The following is a 14,992-nucleotide window of genomic DNA, read 5'->3' as shown; positions in this document are numbered from 1 at the left end:
TCCGTGCGTTTGTGTGTATGTTTGTGTGTGTGCGCGCGCGCGTCGTAACCACAACAGCGTCGTTACCATGACGACACGCCTTGTCCACGGTCTGGAGCAGTAGTCTAACAGCCAGCGTTAGTTGGTTTACTGTGCAACAAACAACGGCAAATTGGAAAAAAGATTGGGACAGAAATGGACCTTCCAGCTTCATATTACGGAGAAACTGACAGAAGAAACCCAGTTCTATCGACTTTTGAAAGAGAGATTAATTCGTTTCAAACCTTAATGAAGCGAATTTCTTCTTCACCCAAGCCGGACAACAACTCGCATGCGAGAGGGTAAAAAAAGAGCTAACGCAAATTTAGTAGTTGGCTAACCAAACCAAAGTTATCAGTGTTAACGTTGATGCCCTCTGCCAATATATTGTTGACAGTCGTAACTGAAATTATCGTGATAGAGCCCTCAGATTAACTAATATATACTAATATCTTGCCTAAAACCAACATGAAATAACCCATTTCTAACCAGTTAGCATCAACTAGTTATTCGTCAGAGGTGAGAGGCCACAGTTTTCTAGCAATGCTAACCTTGCTAAACGGTGAAAATATACCTTTGCTAATAGTAGACCAAATTAGTTTAACAATATCCAAAATACATTACGTTGTTAAACGGTGTTGGGATCTTTTTCGAGTTAAGACTTGTATTTCCGTAGTACTAAAATATGCCAGACCTACACATTCAATAGATCCAGCAAATCAATCTAACTGCCAATCAAGAAGATATTCTAATAAAACTAACCTATTGTGTCACAACTTACATTAAGAAACTTTAAACTTTCAAATTGTAAATGTGCAAACGGCCCTTAAAGTGTGTTTACCTGGTGACACTACAATGAAGAAATACAAATCAAAATAATTTAATCTCTTTAAAAGACTTCCAGAATGAATTGTGTTTTAAGATTATTCATTGAATTAATTTGAAGAGTCTTAAGTGTCTTTTTCAATTTACAGTAAGCTTTTTTTTTCCTTCAAGGGTTAAAATCTTAATGGAGATTTGGATCAAGTACAGACATCGCATACCATTACAGGTGTACCAGGAACACATGCTTAGAATTGCAGATTTTCTCTTTGGAATAAAGGTAACACCAACAGAATATTGTTGACTGGCTGTTTCGATATTTAGCCTACAAAGCTAGAAAGCTGTAGTTGATTTGTCATCACATTTTGTTTAGGTAAACGTCTTTTAAGCAGAAGAACATTTCAAATGTCTGAATCTCAAGAGTGCTAAATTTTACAGTAAATATGGCAAAGCCTTGGAATACGTTGACTTGGATATGTCACCAAATAGTGCAGTCTATCGCCATAGTTACTTTTAGTGAATAAAGTCCAACCTAGACTGCAAACAGTTGCTTCAGCCGTGATGGAAAAAAAGAAGCCATCTAAACTGCTGCAAAGAATTGTACTGAGTGTTAGAAATATTTGCCATATTCTGTACTGTATGTGAGTATGTACAAAAATGAATTTGAAATGTAGTTATGCTAGTTTTTAAAAGCCTGGAGTCTTTATTTTAAACTAGAAATTACATGATCCCCATGTCAAGATTTAATTCGATATCCCCAAACTTTGAGATGGTAACAAAAATATGATGTAATCTTGACAGCATACTTTTTTGTTTTAAATTAATACTACCCTTCGTTCAGGTTACATTTACCATGCCTTTCCTTTTCACTTTACACCTTCTCTCAAAATTATTTAAATTTAATGATGTATAAGAGTTCTGGAGCCTCAATTCTATGTGCTATTCCTACATTCAGCCCAATATGTTGATTAATCCAGCAAAATGTGGCTCACTATTTTGTTTTTTTTGTTTTTTTACTTTCTAAACTCCCACACTCTGATTTACATTTTCTATGTATATGTAGTGTCTCCTTTAACTCCTACTTGCTTTGTAGTTGTACCACCTGGCATTGTGGCAGGGTTACAGTCTCTGCTTGCAGCTGTTCAGCCCATTGACTATATATGACATCATGGGTGTGGACCATTTCATGAGTTCCTACTTCCCTGATGGGTTTGACACAAACCAAGACATGCTGAATATGAAGGTAAATGGTGCTGCATGTGTTGTGTTTATAAAATATGGAAAGCTTGGAATTTTCCTTTTGCTGAGAAGGGTTTTGTAGCAGCTTGTGTGATGGAAAAGTTGCTTAGTGCATTGTTTTGAGTGTCCAAAGATTGATTTCCACAGAAATATGCAATACACACCTTTCTCATCTCTACAACCTCTAGTTTATGTGAAATGAATAGTACAAATGAATAAATTGCAAGCATAATTTAGGAGTTTTCAGTTTTGATCCTGCTGTGATGGTACTGATTGAAAATAATTATTTGAAACGTGACAACAAAATCAGATATTTGCTAATAATGTGTGTGTGTGTGTGTGTGTGTGTGTGTGTGTGTGTGTGTGTGTGTGTGTGTGTGTGTGTGTGTGTGTGTGCGCGCGCAGCTTCGTGCACTGCAGGGCTTTATCCTGTGTGTATATGAGCAGGAAAAAAAGCATGACATCCTCAGCCAGGAGGGTCTCTGTAAGCTACTGTGTGTGTTGGACTTCATCAGGATTATGATGCGGGCTTTTCAGCGACATGAGCACCTCTGCTGGCAGATTTATAATGGTACACAAGCTGACTAATTCTCTTTTGCTCTATGCATCTTTTTTACACGTTACTGACTTATTTCTGTCATGGAGAAACAACACAAGGAAGAGACAGCAGAAAATGCTGGAAAGTCTGAAAATGACTGAAGATTTTAGAGGGATGGTCTGAGATGCTCTAGATACAAGGGTGAGATCCTATCAAGCAGATTAACAGACAAGGTTATTTCATACAATGCTTTCCTTGAATATAAAAAGGAAACTAATTTTACTGTGCTACAGAGGTAGGTCCAAAATGTATGTAGGCAATTCGATTCTTTTGATTAAGCAATATATTTGTACCATCAGCCCATTGAACCAAATGTAGTCAAATGTTGCACACACAAAAAAGAAGTTTGGAAACCTGAGAAGACGCATGACATTCTACCTTATTTTTCATCATTGACCTAGTTGTCTGTCTGTCTGCCTCCCTCCTCTCTCACTTTCTCTTTATTTCTCTCTTTCACTCCTTCTCTCCATCTTGCCCAGGTTCGTTAAACATCTACAACATCTGCCGGTACCTGATGACCATGAATTGTAGTGCACAGGTACTGACTGACCCATGGCAAAAATGTTTGGCTTTCTCATCAAAGCCATAAAATTATTGCAAAGATTAAGTATAGTTTGTTTATTTTCCATTGGTGACCATCGGAGCAAGGCAGCATTTTTTTAAACTGTGGCCCATGAAGTTATGTTTCATCATCCGGCATTTGGTCCAGCAGTTCACAAAGTTTGGGCAACCTTGGCTGAGATTTGCAATGTTTTAGGTACAACACATTGATATGTATAGGTAAACATTATTATGAATATTAACTATATATTGAATATTAACTATGTATTATTAACTATATATTAATGACCAGGGTGTCATTAATACATGGGGATTTAATACACGGGGAATTAATACGGGGGAGGGTGTCTCCCCGCCTGCTGCCCAGTGACTGCTGGGATAGGCTCCAGCATCCCGCGACCCTAAGTAGGATAAGCAGCTTGGATAATGGATGGATGGATTGATGACCATGATTTCACAGGAACATTATCAATTGGTATTGCAAAAAAAAGAAAAAGAAATCAAATTTAGTTTGTGTTTGTGTGTAGTGTTCACAAGAGAGAACTTGACTTGGTTTTTCTTTGGATACCCTAGTAGCTATAGCTCATCTGATTTCCAAATAAGTAATAATGGTTGACTTATAAAACAAAGTTGTATTCCCCTTTTACCTGGTTAAAAGAAAAAACAGATTAAACCAGCAGTCAAGTTAATAGAAGCTTGAAAATGGAAACGTCTCTCTGTATTTCCAGGCACTTGAGTACCTGTTGTGGGCTAGTATCAGTTTGGAATTATCTGTCCCTTTGATGACTGCTAAATACCTGCCATGGAGGGCAACACTTTGCTGTGCTGTCTGCCAGTGTTACTATGACAACCAGGCTGCAGTAAAGGCTGAGGTAAACAGAACCAGACATCCAACTACAAATACAATCATTGTTAATTATGCTAGTGTTGAATGTTAATGGCTTGAGACAAGTTAAAACACAGCTGCACCCAAAAAAAAAAGATGCACCAGATTTGGAGAGAACAAGATGCAGGGACACAAAACTGTGTAGCTCTCTCAGAGAACCCTAGCTGTGGTGCAGACTTGCCACAGTGGTGGCCCTTACGGGGGATCTGGCACAGGAGAGGAGACATGACATGGTGACTAGAAGATGCTCCGCATGCAGACCATCAGCTTGGACAGCAGTATTGGAGAAGACGTGCTGGTGTCTAGTCAAGTGAAGTAAGAAAACCCTATATCATAGTCCAGATGACTAGCCATTGGACCTACTGGAGCCAGCACCCTGGACCCACCCCAGGAGAGAAGAGGAGCAGCAGCCACCTTTTCGCTATCCAGTGCCCTTCATTTGAGGTGGGGGTGGGGGGGAGTAGGTTTTGGCTGGAGTTTCTCCCCGGCATCAGAGTGAGGAGGGAGGTGTGGTGGAGTAGGCTGTGGTCTCAGATTACCACAGTGTTTTTGCTTTCAGTTTTTCTGTTTGCTGCTGTAATTTTGTTTTCTGGTGACAATTTATTCATTGGTGTAGTGATAAGAAAATCAAAAATAATCATGAATTGTCTGTAGTGGAGTTTCTGCAGGTGCAGCTATCCTGAGTCAACCTAGGCTTTGGATAGATTAAATTATGCCCACACTCACAAGGTGACACACTTGGGAGAGGGAGAGAGTGGGAGCTGAGAAGATGTGGCAGCTCTCTCCCATCAAAAGACTAGATGTCCTGCTGTTTTAAAATTGTTTTTAATTTCTGGTGGTTTCAGTCCATTGTATTTTTTTAAATGGCTACCAAGCCATTTTAACATCATCATCATCATCATCATCATCATCATCATCATCATCATCCATGTCTCTGCACTGGAGAACCCCAGTAGAGCACCATTGTGACCAAGCTTTGACATAGAGACATTCCTCTTGCCTTACACTAGTAAGGTTAAATGATTTCATCATGATGCTTAACCTTGAACTTGTTAAAAGGAAATAATGTTTAACAGGAAACATGACATCTTCCAGATTGTTTTGTTTGTGTCATCTTGCATTTGGTGCTGGAAGTTGCTTCACTTTTTGTATCACAAAGCTTAAATATGATCAGGTTTGTTTGGCTGTTTGTATGTCTGTTTGTGTTTTAAGGTATTTGCTAAGAGAGCACTAGGAAAGCTCAATGACCTGGCTAAGATGGAGGAGCAGAGTGGAATTCCTGCCATAGAGATTCGGAGAGCTCACAAAGAGGCCACAATCAAGGCAAGGAATGCCTTTTTTAACAAATGCACACTGAATACTCTTACTGAAATAAAACGTTATTTGATAACATCCAAAAGGCTATTTATTTCTGTCCGTCATTTTCTGTCAAAAATGGCTTCTTTCCCCAAGCTGTTACCCACATGAATCTGGCTACCAACGGAATATTTGTAAATATGTTTATACCCATGCTTTTTTTTTTTTTACTTATCTTTGGCTTTTAGTCTTCATCTGTATATCTTATCCTGTGTTTGCTATGTTTGTCTATGTCCATCTTGCACTGTTCGGTGAAGCCGTAGCCCTCATTTCGCTTTTAACATGTGCCTGCATATTGTTTTTAATGACAATAAATTGAATTGAATTGAATTTCGCAATCATTAGACACTGAAAAAACATCAGAATGATGCACGAGACATAGATTGCCCCTCCTTTCCTCTTTTTACATGCCAGTTGCAGGTTTCTCTGGGCGCAGGTTTCTCTGGGCGCAGCCACCTTTAGGGTTTACTGAAGCTGTATGGCAGGATATGTTATCTCTACAGTTAACCCAGGGAACATTCCCAACTGGATTATTTCATGCAACACCTGGGCCCACTACCTTGAAATTCATCTAATGGGAAAAATTATTAATTGTTGTTTTCTTTTTGCTTCTTTTCTTTTAGCTGGCTGCCATGGTATTTAAGCGGGCGGTATATGAGGGCAGAAGGAGACCCGAACATGTGTTCAGAACCGAACCAAGGGGCATCCTGAAGGATTTACCCAATGTAACAGAAATTTGTCAACTACTATGAGCATCACACTAGCAACAGACACATTGAAGAGCATGTTATAGCTAGCAAAATACTAACTCCATCTTGGTTCTATCTTCAAATTGTGACTGTATACTGTTCTGTGAAGAATGGATAACCTTAATAAAGAGATGTGCAGCTTGATGCCCACTGACATAGAGACACACTCGTAGATAATGACGAAATTGATCATATCACTTTCATAAAGTGTGTTGTATGGCATTAGGAAACCACTAGCTGCTTAAAAATCTTCAAACTCCCTTTTTTTTAGATTTTACAAATTTAGATATCAAAGATGGATTCTACTTTGGTATCACTGTTATGTATCTGGTCTGTTCCATTTATATGCCTCTATAAATCAGAGATGTTTTGTTTCAAATGCAAGGCTCTTAAATGTTAATAATAAACTATAGATTCTTACAGTGTTATCATACAGTATGTATCATTTAGCTGCATTTAACTAGTACAGTTCTTAATGATGCTTTTACAAAGGGACATAACGCATTCAAACTTACATGGTTTGTGTGATGAAAAGTCAAAATTGAGGTGGGGTGGCGAAAACAGTGAAGATGCACACTCTGCTTTGGTTTGTCTGCTTTTGTATGCTTTGGTTTTTACTATTTCTGATTAAAGGTTTAAATGAATTGCTATAACCAGGATAAGAATTTTCTCTATCTTTAGTCATTTCTTTCATTTCTTCCTTGGGTTTATCAGATACAGATATTAGTTAACTCCTTGTTATTATCACTGCACCAGTTAATTTTCAAAGTGGCTCATCCTCTTCCTATTGTTATCTTACATGCCTGTCTGCAGGTGCTGTGTCCCCGTTCTGCCACAGAGCGTGTGTTAATGGAACTGTTTGACAGCAGCGCAGCACGATTCTTGGGCATCATAGAGGCTTTGTGGGACAGCACCAGACGCCCACTTCAGACGGGCATGCCAGATAAGCCAGAGCTGCAGGAAGTGGTCCTGGAACTTGTTTCAGCTGGCATCAGTATACTGTCCGGTTGGTAGAAAAACAAAAAAACAAACACATACTCACAGGTATAAAATTACAGGTACACATAAATTCATACCATATTCATAGACACACATAGATTCACATTGTAGTGAATGACACAGTGCTTGACGGCAGTTAAAATTTTAGTCAGTGTGCAAGGTAAAGAATCGAGAGGAAGTATACCAGGTCAATAAATCATCAATGTATGTTGGAGCAAGACCATTTAAGGCATTAAAAGTGAGCAATAAAATTTTAAATCAATCTGAAATATAACAGGGAACCAGTGTAGGGAGGCAAGCACAGGAGTGGATATGGTCATGCCTCTTTGTCCTGGTAATGAGCCAAGCAGCAGTATTCTGTACCAGCTGCAGACAGTGGAGGGAGCCCTTGCTGATACCAGAATAAAGTGCATTGCAATAATCAATCTGAGAATAGATAAAAGCATGTACAAATTTTTGCAGATCGGCAATTGATAAAAAGTGATCCCTTATGCAATTTACCGCCTCGTGACATACCTTTAATGCCATCCTCTGCCCTAAGAGCTATAGCGAGTGGCTCAATTCCCAAATTGAACAGGTAAGGAAAGAGGCTGCAGCCCTGTCTGCAGCCCCTATAAAGCAAAAAAATAATCAGAAATAATATTATTCGTCCGCATTGTGGCTGTTGGTGAGCAATATAATATTTTAACCCCTGCTAGGAATGATGAACCAAAGCCAAACCTTTCTAGAACAGTGAATAGATACTGCCATTCGATGCAGTCAAATGCCTTCTCAGCGTCTAAAGAAATCACTACTTCTGTCTGTTCTACAGAATGATCAGGGTTAACAACTGTTGGGACTACAGTTTCAATATGGGTGGCCAAGATTTTTGTAAGGATTTTGTAGTCGCAATTCAACAAGCTTACAGGGTGATAGGAGCCACACAGCAAAGGATCTTTGTCTTTTTTTAAGTAACACTGATATAATTGTCTGCATTATAGTTTGGGGTAATTTCTGTTAGTTAAAAATTTCCTGATACAACAGGTTAAGTATCGGTGCCAGCTTGGTAGCAAATTCTTTATACATTTCAATTGTGAAACCATCCGGACCCAGTGCTTTGTTGCTCTGTATGGATTTAATTGCTTGTATCACTTCCTCTGTTGATCGTTTAAACTGGTTATTGATAGTGTCAGGGTTGGTAGTCTTTACCCCAGCTGCTGTGCAAATTTCAGGAATAGTGTTAGCAGCTGTGGACTGTCTAACCTGATGGGCTAATAGTTTTCCAGCTTTCTCTCCGTGTTCATAAAATGTCTGTTTTTATTTAAAGAATAATTGCTCTGTTTGTTTAATGGAGAGATTGTCGAATTCTGTTTTTAATAATAATTTTTTCTTATGAAGCTCAGGTGTTGGGGAATCAGCATATGAACGGTCCACTTCCGCTATACTATGAGACAGTTCTGTTAGACGTTGTTTATATTTCTTTCTCTCATGTGCTGTGTATGAGATTATTTGGCTTCTAAGGTAGGCTTTGAGAGCCTCCCAAACAATGGTTAGTGGCATGTCCGGAGTGTGGTTGAGTTCCATAAAGATATCTATCTGCTGAGAGAGAAAATTTTAAAGGAGTCCCTGGACAGTAATAGAGGATCAAATCGCCAGGTGCGTTGGGGTTTAGGACAGTCTAGGAAGCCTATATCTAGCTGTACAGGACTATGATCCGAAATAACAATACTGTTATATTGGCTCCCTCTAACCATAGGAAGGACCCTACTATCCAGGAGAAAAAAAAATCAAACCTTATGTAAGAATGGTGCACTGTCTTTAAAATAGGTTTGATGATACCCTTTTTCTTAATCATCAAAATGAAAATCTGTTTTTGTGGGATTTTGTTTTCATGCTTCCCTTGTGTTAAGGAGTGGCCATTGCTGGGGAGCGAGGGCATGATGACTTTCTCCCTACATGTCTCAGCGCACTAACTTCATCATCCACTTTGATGGAGTTAGCCACTGCAGGTAAGTAACTGCTCACTTTGTCCTTTGTTGAGAATGCTAATACCTTGCATTTGCAAAAGTTACAGACGGCATGTTTACAAAGGGCATGGTGAATCCCAACAAGGCATGCATTGTTTTCAGGCCTGGCTTGGTGGTCAAGATTACTTAAAAAGTTTAAATTTCCCGGCCTACCTTAATCTATAGGTAGCATGACTGTGATACAGATTTGTGACATTGTCCAGCTACTTTGGAATCCCCTATTACTTGTGTCACAATTGTTGATCTGCCCTTTGTGCACTTATAGTAATTGCACTAGTATATATATATATATATATATATATATATATATATATATATATATATACACTACCGTTCAAAAGTTTGGGATCACCCAAACAATTTCGTGTTTTCCATGAAAAGTCACACTTATTCACCACCATATGTTGTGAAATGAATAGAAAATAGAGTCAAGACATTGACAAGGTTAGAAATAATGATTTGTATTTGAAATAAGATTTTTTTACATCAAACTTTGCTTTCGTCAAAGAATCCTCCATTTGCAGCAATTACAGCATTGCAGACCTTTGGCATTCTAGCTGTTAATTTGTTGAGGTAATCTGGAGAAATTGCACCCCATGCTTCCAGAAGCAGCTCCCACAAGTTGGATTGGTTGGATGGGCACTTCTTTGAGCAGATTGAGTTTCTGGAGCATCACATTTGTGGGGTCAATTAAACGCTCAAAATGGCCAGAAAAAGAGAACTTTCATCTGAAACTCGACAGTCTATTCTTGTTCTTAGAAATGAAGGCTATTCCATGCGAGAAATTGCTAAGAAATTGAAGATTTCCTACACCGGTGTGTACTACTCCCTTCAGAGGACAGCACAAACAGGCTCTAACAGGTACTATTTAATGAAGATGCCAGTTGGGGACCTGTGAGGCGTCTGTTTCTCAAACTAGAGACTCTAATGTACTTATCTTCTTGCTCAGTTGTGCAACGCGGCCTCCCACTTCTTTTTCTACTCTGGTTAGAGCCTGTTTGTGCTGTCCTCTGAAGGGGGTAGTACACACCGGTGTAGGAAATCTTCAATTTCTTAGCAATTTCTCGCATGGAATAGCCTTCATTTCTAAGAACAAGAATAGACTGTCGAGTTTCAGATGAAAGTTCTCTTTTTCTGGCCATTTTGAGCGTTTAATTGACCCCACAAATGTGATGCTCCAGAAACTCAATCTGCTCAAAGAAGTGCCCATCCAACCAATCCAACTTGTGGGAGCTGCTTCTGGAAGCGTGGGGTGCAATTTCTCCAGATTACCTCAACAAATTAACAGCTAGAATGCCAAAGGTCTGCAATGCCGTAATTGCTGCAAATGGAGGATTCTTTGACGAAAGCAAAGTTTGATGTAAAAAAAATCTTATTTCAAATACAATTCATTATTTCTAACCTTGTCAATGTCTTGACTCTATTTTCTATTCATTTCACAACATATGGTGGTGAATAAGTGTGACTTTTCATGGAAAACACAAAATTGTTTGGGTGATCCCAAACTTTTGAACGGTAGTGTATATATATATATATATATATATATATATATATATATATATATATATATATATATATATATATATATATATATATATACAAATGTATACTAAAATACAATTTTCCAGCACACACCAGGATACTAGGCTTGACACTATTTTATTAATGGATTACAGTAAAATTAAAGGAGAAAACTACACGGTTCGCACTTTGCTTCATCAGATTTGCTCTGTGTTTGATTGCCATCAGTTGTGCCTTTAAATGATCTGGTGCTTATTAGCAGAGAATCCAACAGGTTCACATTCATACAGCATCTCATACAATACAAATACACTTCAAAGAGTCAATAATAATAGGCAATAGAAATAATTCTACAAAATTACAAACTACATCTAAATATTACATTTCTATAAGACCAATTTCAATAAGATAACGAGATACAATAAATATCAGAATACAAAATACATAGTCAGTCTATCCCACCTCTAATACTACAGAGGATGAGTAGATCTAGAACATTTCCATAAGATACCATGAATATTATAGATTACACAATACAGGAATTTCTTCGTAATACGATGTACATTTCACAAAATAGTAGAAAAAAATTAGAACAAATTGTTAAAAGAATGAGGGTACTAATCAAAATATATAATACACCTCACCATTATATGTTTCAAAAATAGGAGGAGGTGAATACTGTTATAGAGTATATATTAAATGTGCCTTTCTTTACAAGGGAACAACAACAACAATAATAATAATAATTATTATTATTATTATTGTCATCATTATTATTATTATTATTATATTATTATTATTGTTATAATTTCTTTCATGTATCCTGTTTTACATCCTGTAGCGCCGGGTCCAAACTATGGACCTGAGGCACTATAGAGCAGATGTCACTTGATTGATAGTACTCGTCGTGATATGTGGGCAGTTCTGAGTAGGGTAATCTTCTGGACTCCGCAGACGTTGATGTTGCCTGGGATATGGCTGGTGAACTTTTCCATTCCCTTCTTCATGAGTCCTAGAGTGCCGATGACCAATGGTGTTGTTTCAGTCTTCATTTCCCACCTCCTGTTGATTTCAATCTCCAGGTCTTTGTACTTGGTCAGCTTCTCTGTGACTTTCACTGAGGGTTTTTTTTTTTTGGATGGTATTGCCATGTTGATGAGCATGCACCTCTTTTCCTTCCTGTCCTTGATAATGATGTCAGGCTTGTTGGCTTTTACCTCTCTGTCAGTGTGGATGGGCATGTCCCAGAGGATGGTGACATCATTGTTTTCAGTGACCGTTTTTGGCTGATGTTCGTACCACTTCTCAGTCACCTTGATCTTGTAACTCCTGCAGATCTTTCAGTGCAGGTATGCTGCTGCCTTGTTGTGCCTGTATATGTGCTCAGTCTTTGCCAGTTCCAGGCAGCCTGAGACAATGTGGTTGATGGTTTCTTCGTACATTCCACAGATTCTGCATTTTGGGTCTGTTCCATCTTTGATGATGCAATGGTGATAGGATCTGGTTTCCAGGCTCTGGTCTTGTGCAATGATTATCAGGCCCTCCACCTCTGCTTTCAGCCCGGTGCTCCCTCATCCACTGGTGTGTCTTTTGTTGGTCCACATCTGCGTCTTTCATTCTTTTTGGGTATTTCCAGTACATTGCTTTGTCCTCCCAGGTTTTTTGCAGGTGCTGCTGGCCATGGTGTTTTGCCTTCTGCTTCAGTCGTTTGGCATAGATGGTAGTTGCCTCATTTTCTGTTGGTGGGATTTCTGGAACATCAAGCTCTTTCTTGAATTGTGCAGCTTCTTTATTGGTGGAATAGAGCTGATGTTTTACTATTCGGAGGAGTGGGTCAACTTTTTTTTTTGTCAAGTATCCATCCAGCCCGATAGTGGTAGTCTTGAAGGTCAGTTCGAGTTGGACTAGGCCTCGTCCTCCTGAAGCTCTTCGTAGGTACAGCCTGTCATGGTTGAGTGTTGTATGCTGTCTCCTTCGTTCACTCCTAGGTACTTGTATGTGCTATCTTGGTCTAGCTCTTTGATTACTGTGTCAGTGTCAAGGTCCAAGTCTGCAGTCTTGGTAAGTCTTCCTTTCTTGAAAGTGGCTTTGGCACACATGTTGATTCCGAATTCCATCTTGATGTTCTCGCTGAAGGTCTTGACAATGGTGAGTAGACCCTTCTGCTGATTGTCGTCCGTGGTAAAAGTCTTCAGGTCATCAGTGTAGAACAGGTGGGTCAGTTTGCCATTCTGGGATTTGTACCCATAGTTGCTGTTGTTCAGTAGATTGCTGAGTGGCGCTAGTGCAAGGCAAAAGAGCAATGGTGATAGTGAGTCCCCTTGGAAGATTCCACTTCTGATGTTGATCGGTCTTGATGTTAATGACCCCTCTGCATTATGGAGATTCAGGGTGGTCTTCCAGGTCTTCATCCTCTCTGTGCTGAATTTGACAGTTGTTGAGCAGACTCTGTAGATCTTGAGGCTCTTCTCTATCCAGGAGTGTGGCATGCTGTCAAATGCCTTCCTGTAGTCAACCATGCTGTTGACAAGTTATTTTTCTTTGATTTGACCTCTTGCAATATGGCTTTATTGATGAGTAGCTGGTCCTTGCATCCATAGCTACCTTTCTTACATCCCTTCTGTTCTGCTGGTAACAAGTTGTTTTTGTCAAGGAAGCTATAGGTCATCTCTGGGATGATGGAGGTGATGATCTTGTACATTGTTGGTAGGCAGGTGATGGGTCTGTAATTCTTTGGGTTCTGTGTCTCCTCTGTCTTCGGGAGCAGGTACATGGTTCCCCATGTGAGCCATTTGGGACACTTCTTTGGATTCTTGATGATATCATTGCAGGCCCATGCGAGGTCTTGGTGGATGCTGGGCAGGTTCTTGATCAAGAAGTTGGCAATTCTGTCTATCCCTGGTGCCTTTCAGTTGTCGGTCTTGTTGATGGCAGCAGTGGTCTCAGTCGTGTTGATGTCTGACCATTCTTGATTCTGTATGTGTTTGTACTGATCATGTTGTTGCTGGATCCATGTAGCTCCCTCATTGTGTCTTTTGTTGTTCTCCCAGTTCTTGCTCCAGAACTCCTCGACTTCTTAGATTGTAGGTGGTTCGTTGACGTCTTTCTTCTTCTTGCACAGCTCAAGATAGATTTTTTAGCATCTTCTTTGAAGATCTTGTTTTGCCAAAAGAACTTGCTCCTCTTGTCGAATCTCCTGAGTCTCTGTGCCTTTGCTTGAATCTGTTGCTTCAGCATCTCTTTGACCATTGGTATATCATTCTTCTGTTTGATGTTGAGCTTTCATTCCAGTTGTTTCCTTTTTCTCTCGTTGATTTTCGAGTTTTTCTTGACTTCACTCAGGAGTGATAGTTGTCTCCGCAGTTTCCTAATCGCATTCTCAATTTTCTCCTTCCAAACTGATTCTTTTCTCTTCCATTTCTGTTGTTGTCTTGGTCTTTTTCCTACTGTATCTGCTATGGCTGAAGTGGCCACATATATGAGCTGGTTGATTTCTGTTAGGTTCAACAATCTTATCATCTCGCTCTTGATGTTTTGGATGGCTTCGTTGGGGAAGCTGCTTTCTTGTCTGGTTTGTTGATGTTTAGCTCCTTGATGTTCATGTTGGGTATGCTCTCTCTGATCTTTTTTTTGTATGTTTTTGAATTCCAGGTCTGTTAGTCTTTGGTTTTTAATGACTTGCGCCTGAGTTTGTTGGCATCCAGATTCAATCTGTCCGTGGGGTGTTTTTCTCGACAGATGTTGTAGGCAGCTTTGGACACTGACGTTACTGTCGGGTTTAGTGAAGCAGTGGGGAATGCTTCCATGACGTCTATGTACTCTTCCCTAGACCATTTCTGTCTTGTTCTTTTTGTTGGGTTTTTAGTTGTTGTACATAGAAGGCCACTCTGAGGAGTTTCCTCAGTGTGGTGTTCCTCTAGTACATGGTAGGTAGAGTTTGTTCCAGTAGCAGACTTTTCGATCCCAGCCTGGTTCCTCACTGGGGATCGTGGTCCTTGGTGACCCGCGCAATGACCGATGCGGTATGGTGATTTACTTAGTCGTAATTGCATCATTGTGTTTAATTGTCAGAGCCCCATTGGCCGCTTGTATTGCTGGCTTGCCATACTTGCGTTGCCCGGTCCGTGCCATGTGGAGGAGGGGTTGAACTTCTACGGACCTTATTATTATTATTATTATTATAAATAATAATAATATTCAAGAAAAAGAACTGGTATCAGTATCAGCAGACATCAGA

The 14,992-nt window shown here is 39.5% G+C and overlaps 1 protein-coding gene across 1 annotated transcript in view; it reads left to right on the top strand.

The window, feature by feature from the left end:
• The first annotated feature begins 174 nt into the window (after nucleotides 1-174).
• The window catches only part of cfap54 (cilia and flagella associated protein 54), a 93,363-nt gene continuing 78,545 nt past the window's right edge, over nucleotides 175-14,992 (top strand). The window contains exons 1-10 of the mRNA XM_056284230.1: nucleotides 175-320; nucleotides 1,015-1,120; nucleotides 1,934-2,083; nucleotides 2,485-2,650; nucleotides 3,157-3,215; nucleotides 3,967-4,110; nucleotides 5,337-5,447; nucleotides 6,104-6,205; nucleotides 7,043-7,235; nucleotides 9,118-9,216. Of these exons, the coding sequence (XP_056140205.1) occupies nucleotides 175-320; nucleotides 1,015-1,120; nucleotides 1,934-2,083; nucleotides 2,485-2,650; nucleotides 3,157-3,215; nucleotides 3,967-4,110; nucleotides 5,337-5,447; nucleotides 6,104-6,205; nucleotides 7,043-7,235; nucleotides 9,118-9,216 (1,276 nt within the window). The remainder of the gene's footprint in view (nucleotides 321-1,014; nucleotides 1,121-1,933; nucleotides 2,084-2,484; nucleotides 2,651-3,156; nucleotides 3,216-3,966; nucleotides 4,111-5,336; nucleotides 5,448-6,103; nucleotides 6,206-7,042; nucleotides 7,236-9,117; nucleotides 9,217-14,992) is intronic.

Source organism: Lampris incognitus, chromosome 8 (genome assembly GCF_029633865.1).
Source record: "Lampris incognitus isolate fLamInc1 chromosome 8, fLamInc1.hap2, whole genome shotgun sequence".
In the NCBI taxonomy this organism is placed as follows: Eukaryota; Metazoa; Chordata; class Actinopteri; order Lampriformes; family Lampridae; genus Lampris; species Lampris incognitus.
This window is presented reverse-complemented; position numbering and strand designations above follow the sequence as displayed.